We start from the raw sequence: 8,530 nt of genomic DNA on the forward strand, positions 1-8,530 counted from the left end.
GCCCAGAAAACCAACTATATCCTGGGCTGCATCAAAAGCAGTGTGGCCAGCAGGACGAGGGAGAGGATTCTGACCTTCTACTCTGCTCTCATGAGACCCTGCCTGCAGTACCGCCTTCAGCTCTGAGCCCCCAGTGTAAGAAAGACATGGACCTGTTGGAGCAAGTCCAGAGGAGGCCACGAAGATGATCCAGTGAGCACCTCTCCTGTGAGGACAGGCTGAGAGAGGTGGGGTTGGTCAGCCTGGAGAAGAGAGGGTCTGGGGAGACCTTATAGCACCTTGCAGTGCTTAAAGGGGCCTACAGGAAAGATGGGGAGGGACTTTTTTATCAGGGAGTGTGGTGATAGAACAAGGGGTAACAGCTTTAAACTGAAAGATTTAGATTAAATATCCAGAAGAAATCCTTCCCCGTGAGGGCGGCGAGGTGCTGGCCCAGGCTGCCCGGAGAGGCTGTGGGTGCCCCATCCCTGGCAGTGCCCAAGGCCAGGCTGGACGGGGCTGGGGGCAGCCTGGGCTGGGGGGGTGTCCCTGCCCGGGGCTGGGATGAGGTGACCTTCAAGGTCCCTTCCCACCCAAACCGTTCTGTGATTCTATGACTGCCCAGCTACACCTGAACCCTAACTTTCACAGACTAACGGGAGCATGTTATTCTGTTTATAACTCTTGTCGCAGCCGTACGGCCTCAGAGCTACCCGAGCGCATCACCGGCCGGTGACCAGCGCGGCCACGCACTCGCTGCGCGGGGGCGCTCCGCAGCCCGTCCCGCAGCCCGTCCCGCAGCCCGCTCCGGAATGCGGCAACGCGCCGGGGCTCCCCGGGGGCGCGGTGCTGCGCCGGGGCCCGGCCGGCGTTAGGGGGCACCATTGCCCCGCGCACCGCGGCTGCCCGGCCCCGCCGCCCGCTGCCAGCCCGGCCCGGCAGCGCCGCGGGGTCCCGGCGTGGGGCCGGGGAGCGGGGATCCGCCGTGGGGCCGGGGCTGGGGTCCCGCCGTGCTGCGGGCCGGGCGGGCGAGGGGCCGGGCCGGGGGCAGGGGCAGGGGCGGGAGCGCCGCCCGGCTCAGCCCGCGGGTACCCGGCCGCCGGGGCCGCACGCCCGGGGCTCCGGCCAGCACCGGGCGGGCAGGAGTAAGCGGCCGGGGCGGGGAAGAGGACGCGGCCGGGCCGATTGAGACTTGCAGTCATCTACTCTCTCTTGAAACTTGTTTTTAAGGTCCTTAACATCGGGACTCTTTAGACGCCCTCCACGCCTTGCAGCGCTGTTGCTTTCATAGCCAGATTTCAATAATCTTTTGGCGTTCGGGGTTTGGGTTTTTTTTCGTACTCTTCGATTTTGTTTCCTCTAGGTATGCGCTGGGATCCACCTGAAGATATTCCTGATGCACTTACCTCTGCTCTGGGGCTTGGTTTTGGACCAGGCATCTCCCCTCTGCAACAGCCCATTCGTAATCTCCTTCAGGACTCGGGCAAGACTATCAGCATTAAAAAACCTGCTTACTTAAGAAGCATGAAACCAAAAATAAAACCCATGCAATGGCACCTTCACACCACCACCACCCCCCTACAGAACTAGAAATAACTTATGAAAAGCTGCTCCAAAAGTAATATTCCCATGGATCAAGACACAAGGCAAGGGGAACATCAAAACAGGCAAAATGCAAACTTCTCATTTCATAGGAAGAGTAGCCATGAACGAACAGGACCTGTGAGCATCAGGCATGACTTTCACTGAAAGGATACCCACAGGAAAGCAGGGAGTATAAATAAATGGAGTATTCAGCTGCGGTTCAAACATGGCTACACAGACAGCCAGCAAAAAGGAGCCACCTGCCCCGGGTGTGTACTGCAAGCTGGAAACCCTGTGTCAGTGCTGCTGCTCCTACCTGCTTTCCAAGGTAACCACCGTGTTGGTAAGGCTGGCCACACCGCAGTTCACAGAGGGCATCCCCGCAAACCAGTCAGGCTTCCAATCAGTCGCGAAGGGCCAGATGGCAAGTGGACTTCATCAAGTGAAACAACATGATGGAAAGGGCAAAACAAGAGTGTGAAGAGAGAATGTGATGGCCCCTGGTGCACTGGCAGGTCCGTCAATACATTAGGCTAAATTCACTGCTACCTTTGTGCTACCCTAATGACGCGCAGCAGCTGGACAGCAAGGACATAAAAAATAATTTTTTTAAAAAAAGGAAATTAAATGAAGTGTTTTTCTGAGATGTTTGCCCCTGCATATTCTTGAGAATGCAACAAAAACTGAATTCAATTAGATTAAAACTACCATATTTTTTTCAGGGTTCTGTTCAGATTATATTTTCCCATTCTGACCTCTGAACTAGCATGGTTGTGCCTACCTCTCAAATCTAATAATTTGCCTTTTTATGACCGTGTCAAGAAACAGAAAATTCTGAACATACACCAGCTCAAATAATTCAAACATCACTTTGCTGGTGAAAAAGCCTCGATGAGAAGTCTGGGCAGTCTGCACTAACTTGAACTTTAATTGCGATCAGTTTATTTAAGCAGGATTCCAAAGTACCAAGCAAAATTGCCACCGGTATAAATGCAAAACTGCAAATTGCTTGTGAACATGCACATAGTAAAAGAGAAGTGCACGGGAGATACCAGTACCAATGTTTATTGGTCTGTGTCTCTGCTAAAGCAATTACGGAACATAATGCGTTCTGAAATGAAGCACTTGCATGTGGATCGCACAGCATTTGAGCAATCCCAAGTTAAACATCGCTGAGTGTATATGATAACGGTGTATTAAAGGAAATGAGAAGCGAGCAAAGCACAAACCTTCAAGCCTCAGGGGCCCAAAAATGGGGTCGCTTGTCTGGCAGCACGCTGAGGACAATTTCTGCTGGAGATGTTCACTCCAAGAACCTCCAGAAGACAGGGGGGAGTGCTCCTCCATGGCACTGTGCCATGGGGACCCATCCTCCTCCATGCACAAGTGTCTCACCAGGCCCTCTCTTCTGAAGAAGTTAACCTGGAACTCAGCAACAAGCAGCCCCATCAGAAAGACAGCACCGAGGCTCACTCTTCTGTTACTTTTGCAACTTCTTACCCAGTTTCCTCGGCTACTCCTTGCTCGGCTTGCAGCATGAGGACCCCTCTTCCCGCATCAGCCAAGGCATCAGACTCAGCCCCTGGCTCTGACAGTCAGCCTGGACTCTTCCCCAAGAGGAACAGTCAAACGCAGTAAGCCGCCTGCAATCGCAATCTGCTTGCAGTGGGGCAAAAGCTGTGAGGGATTTTGCTTTCCCTCCCCTTACCCTTCCAAAACAGAGGAGCCAGCAGGAATACACACTAGTTAAAGTCATTGTGTTTTCTGACATAAGCAGATATGACTTGGATATTTTGAGCAAAAATGCTTCATTCTTATGTGGCATTGTTCTAACCCTCGTGGTAATTACTCTGCTCAGTGTTCTGGAGCAGGAATTTCTAAAGAAGCTAATAGGCTTGGTGGTGGGAGCTCTTGGATAAGATTTTGTGGCTTATATTAGGCAAACTGCTGGTTTAGAGGATCATAATATACCCCCCTGGCCTTAGAGTTCACGTATTCACTAAATTAAAAACATCTCTCAGTGCAGACAGCATTTCCTCCTCAAATGGGCTGGATGCGCTCTGACTCCACACAGTAGAGAAGCGCAGACGCTGCTAGAACTGGCGACTCCGAACAAGTGGAAAGTCCCCGACATCTCAACGTCAGCTTAAAACGCATGTGTATAAATGGGGCAAAAATTAAAGCCAAAGAAATGGGGAGCGCTGGGGGCAAGGAAGAGGGACTGGGAAAAAAAAAAAAAAAAAAAAAAAAGAGCTGGTAACCTCAAACTCGGAGCTGCTTTACCTCCCAGGTGAACTGGAAGGTGAAGCAGCCTCAAACATGAGGCAAACCCTGAAAATACTTCCCCGTTCAAACCATAGTTCCTCGCATCCCTCAAATACTGTGTAAATATTGGCTAACCTCTGGAAACGGTTTGGAAGGACCATGATGTGGATTTTGCAGAGGGCACGCCCACATCTTGCAAACAGCAGGGAGGTTTGCTCACTTGGCTTGTGTCGCAGGAATGTACGAAACCGAGGAGGCAGAAAACAGGAAAGGTGGCTGCTGGCCTCTCCGGGCACTGGGGGAGGACAGCAGCAGGTTCACAAGGACCCCCCTCACAAAGAGCCCCTGTCCACTGGGACCTGGCCATTGCCATTCGTCTCGCGTTTTGAATAGAAGGCACTTTTTTGGCAGGTTTCTCAGGGAACTCAGGGCATTTTCTCTGCACAGCATGTTTATTTCTAAAACTACCCTATCCTACATCCCAAGAGACACATCTGACAGCTGCTGAGAGAAGTCCCAGCTGAACATGCCATGGTCAACACACTCCCTGACTGTCTCAGCCTGGCTCCGGACCCACTCCTTCCCTCCATGGCCGAACCCTTGCTAACTGATGCTTGCCTCCTGCTTTTTAGGATGCTGAGCCTTCCCGTGACCTGCTCCCCAAACTTCATCCTTTGGGACAGGAGACCCCCAACGTGGCCACCCTGAAGGGCCATTTGGGGAAGGAAAGGACAGCATGGTAATGCTTACCTAAGACTGCCACGTGGGTGGGTTGCAGTGTAGCTCACATGGGAAACCAAGAATATTTGTTGAGAACACAGCTAAACGGGTATCTTAATAGAAAAAAGAGTTCACATATCCTAAGATACCTGTGCTACCACTGTTTGTGAAATAACAGTGGTCTGTCTGTGCCACCGGTTGGCAAAGTCTTCTGCCAGGTGTGACCCCACACCTGCCCAGGAAGCAAGCGGGGACCTGCACCCCGAAGGCACGCGCCGCATCGCCTTCTCTCAACTGCAGAGCTACAGACCTTTCCCATTGAGCGACCTGTCTGCCCCCATGGACATCAGAAAATTATTTCAGGAGAGCAAACCTCATCGTTCATCAGCCCAAGCATGGAAAGGCCCTTCTCGCATGGTGAGCCAGGTGCGAGCTCCTCTCTGCACCAGCTGTGGCCCACCCAAGGCCAACAGGTCCAAAACTGTGGACACTGCTGGTCTCTCCTGGTGTGGCAGGTCTTTGGGAGCACGGTTGAAGGTGCAGCCCCTGGGGGCCGGTGGAAGCCATCCCGGCTGCCCCGGGCTCCTCACCGGCACAGCACGGCATGGGCAGGGGTGAGTGCCCACGGCAGTGCTGGAGGGCTGCTCCGTCAGACGTGGGCTGGCTGTGGAAACAGCAGAGGAAGATGACTTTTTTTGGCCAAGCTGGAGGAAGGGAAAGGCTTCCCATGGCTGCAAAGGCTATTGCCCCCCCTCTTCTTGAGGCTGACACCTGCCTGCGGTCACCATTGCCCCAAGGGGTCTAAAACTGCAACCTCCCCAGCCCTGCGGCGAGCCGGCACCCGGATAGCCTGCGCAGCCGGCGAGCACTACCTTAGGAATTTAAACTAGATTTATTCCCTAGACCATCCCAGTTGTCTTTACTTCAAGGGTTTGAGTTTCCCAAAAGGAAGAGCCACAGGTACACGGAGAGCTGGAGTCTGTCTTTCCCCTTGTCGCCCGCGGATGAAAAGCTGGCCGTGGTGCCAAGGCGCCGCGGTGCGCAGCAGAACCACGGCGATGTGCTGGGCCCGATCTTAGCACCGTGTCAGTTACGTCCCCCGCCCCCCCTTCCTTTCACGCTCCGCCATCCCAAAGCAACAACAGGCAGCGATGGCACTGACCAGCGGCTAACGCACAGCCCCGGCCCCCCGACCCCCCGGCCGCACGACGGCGAGGGTCGCGCTGCCGGCGCAGACGCCCCGTGCGGCCGCTCCGGCCGGGGCAGCGCAGCGCTGCGCGTTTCTGCGGTTCCATCCGCAGCCGAGGGGCCGCTCCCACCGCCCGCGGCTCGGTTTGGAACGGGCCAGCATCGCGCTTTGTTTTGCGGCAGCGTAATCCGCCCCCCCGGCCAGCAGCGACCCCCTCTTCCTCGCCGCGCCCCGCCCCCCCGCCCGGGCCCCCGCGGCCGCGGAGACGCCTCCCGGCGACGGGGCACACAAGTAGGGGACAAGAGGCCTGGCAGCGAGCGACGCCCCGGCGCGGGGGCGCGGACCGGCGGCAGGGCCCAGCGGAGGGGCCGCCCCCAGCGCCGCCGGGGAGGAAGCGGCGGCTCCCGCCGGCAGACAAAGGCAGCGGGGCGGCGGCGGGCGGGGAGCGCGGCCGCCGCCCCCCGGGGCCGGGCCAGCACCGGGGCCGCCCCCCCGGGCGGTGGCGGGGCCGGGCCGGGCCAGCGCGGCCCCCAGCGCAGCCAATGGAGGGCGCGGGCAGGCGGGCTGCCGCCGGGGGCCGGGGGCGGCGGGGGGGGCGCCGCCAATCGCGGCGGGCCGGCGGCGGGGAGCACTGTTATGCTAATGGTTGTTTTGCTCGGCCTCGCGGGGAGCGGGGTTTAAAAGCGGGGCGGCCGGGGGCCGCGGCGCACAGACGGAAGGCAGGGCCGGCCGCAGAGCGGACGGGCCGGGCGGCGAGGAGCGGAGCGGCGGGGGGGGGGGGCGCCCAGCCCACCGCACCCACCCACCCCGCGTCCTCCCCGGCGGCGATGTCCAACGTGCACCTCTCCGGCGCCGCCGCGCTGGAGCGCCTGACGGCCCGGCGGGCGCTGGCCGGGCCCGGCCGCAGCCCCGCCTGCAGGACCCTCTTCGGGCCGGTGGACCACGAGGAGCTGGGCCGGGAGTTGCGCAGCCGGCTGCGGGAGATGGGAGAGGACGACCAGCGCCGCTGGGACTACAACTTCCACACCGACACGCCGCTGCCGGGGCCCGGTCGCCTGCGCTGGGAGGAGGTGGAGGGCGGCGCCGTGCCCGCGTTCTACCGGGAGACGCTGCAGGTGGGGCGGCGCCGCGTCCCCCTGCGCCGGGCGGCCCCCGCCCCGCCGCCGCCCGCCGCCGCCAAGGGGCCCGGCGGCCGCCTGAGTCGGGAGAACCGCGCCGCGCCCCGCCGCCGCGCCGGGCGGCTGCGCCGGGGCCCCCCGACGGCCCGTATCACAGGTGCGTGGGGGGGGGGCTGGCGGGCGGCGGGCGGCCCGCCGCCGAGGCTGGCGGGCCCCCTCCGACCCCGCTGCGTCCACCCCGCAGATTTCTTCGCGAGGAGGAAACGGCCGGCGGAGCCCAAAGCAGCGGCGGAGCGCCCCGCCGGCTGCCCGCCGCCCCCCGCCGGCGCGCCGGCTGAGCAGACCCCCCGCAAGCGGCTCCGGTGAGCCAGGTGAGCCCGCGGGGGCGGGCGCCGCCTGCCTCCCTCTCCCCCCCCCCCCCTTGCCCCTCTCTCCCGTTTTGGTTTTTTGTTGCTTGATCACTCTTTTTCCCCCCCCCCCCTCCCCCCCACCCCCCTTCTTGTTCCCCCCAGACTTTTGCACTACGGCACCCACGGGAGGGGCGTGCCGCCCCCGGAGGCGCGGCGAGCCGGGACCCCCACGCCCGTCCGGCCGGGCAGCGGCAGCGGGAGCCGGGCGGAGCGGAGCGGGGCGCCCGCCGGCCGCGCACGGAGCAGTGTTAGCGTCCGACTGTGCAATGTATTCCGCTCTGTATAGAGACGCGTTATGCCTAATGTGAGTACACTGGCCAGAAGTGTAAAGCTTTAAAAGTCATTTATAAGAAATGTTTAATCTCTGCTGAGCTCTCAGTGCAAACAAAAAAGAATGGAAAAAAGAAAAATGAAAAAAACGACTGTATATTTGTACAAAACTGTTTTTAAGAGTTATACTAACTTATATTTCTATTTATGTCAGAAATGTGGATAACTTTGACATCCAATAGTCTTTTTTTTTTTCTTTTGGTTAAGCCAAAGGGCACTATATTTCCTTTCGTTATTTACAAAATGTAAATTTATTTTTATAGTGGGAATTGTTTTTTTTTTTTGCATTCTCAAGATGTAGCTATGAATCAAAATTAATTTAGATTTTACTTGAAGACAAATCTGTTTCAATGGTTCCTGAGCCGGTCTGTACCACTGCCCTTGCAAATAATGCCACAACTTCAATAATAAATAAAACAAAATAAAGCCAGGAGTGACCTGTGCGGCTGTCGGTGTGTGCTGGGGGGAGGGGGGTCAGGCCCGGCCTGGGGGACCCACGGTGCGGAGTGGAAAGGTTCGGGGCTTTCCCCCGAAAACCCAGTGTTTCTGAGTTCTGCGGGAGGGGAATGCACACCCTGAAATCGGCCTTTCCGCACATTTAATGATTTATTTACTTAAAACCGTTTCGCGTTTTCCCTTGGCAAAGCTGTCCCTGCCCCCGCCCCGAGGAGCCGGCTGTGCTGGGGCAGGTGCCCCCCCACCATCGGGGCTGCTGCCAGCCTGGGGGGGTCGCGGCGTGCAGACCCCAGTGCCCCGGGGTCCGGCCCCACCGCGGGGGGTGTGCAAAGACACCATCACCCTCCGACCCCGCGTCTCGGAGCCCCCGACCCGCGGCCGGTGCTGCGGGGAAGCCCTTCCCGGTACCCGCTGCCCGAGGCTGTGTGGGGAAGGGTGCAGCGACGGCAGCGGCAACGCTCGCCCGAAGGAGAGGGGGG

At 58.8% G+C, this 8,530-nt stretch overlaps 1 protein-coding gene across 2 annotated transcripts; it reads left to right on the forward strand.

The window, feature by feature from the left end:
• Nucleotides 1–6,347: 6,347 nt before the first annotated feature.
• On the forward strand, nucleotides 6,348–8,025 carry CDKN1C (cyclin dependent kinase inhibitor 1C). 2 transcript variants are annotated; one of them, XM_055814088.1, is made up of 3 exons: nucleotides 6,348–6,852; nucleotides 7,100–7,226; nucleotides 7,368–8,025. In XM_055814088.1, exons 1-3 carry the CDS (start codon nucleotides 6,565–6,567, stop codon nucleotides 7,571–7,573), a joined length of 621 nt encoding a protein of 206 aa, XP_055670063.1. In that variant the 5' UTR covers nucleotides 6,348–6,564; the 3' UTR covers nucleotides 7,574–8,025. The 2 variants fall into 2 exon arrangements, with proteins under 2 accessions (XP_055670063.1, XP_055670064.1); XM_055814089.1 differs by having other exon boundaries at nucleotides 6,354–7,012; nucleotides 7,368–7,509.
• Nucleotides 8,026–8,530: the final 505 nt, after the last annotated feature.

The sequence above is a fragment of the Falco peregrinus genome, chromosome 9, assembly GCF_023634155.1.
Source record: "Falco peregrinus isolate bFalPer1 chromosome 9, bFalPer1.pri, whole genome shotgun sequence".
Classification (NCBI taxonomy): Eukaryota; Metazoa; Chordata; class Aves; order Falconiformes; family Falconidae; genus Falco; species Falco peregrinus.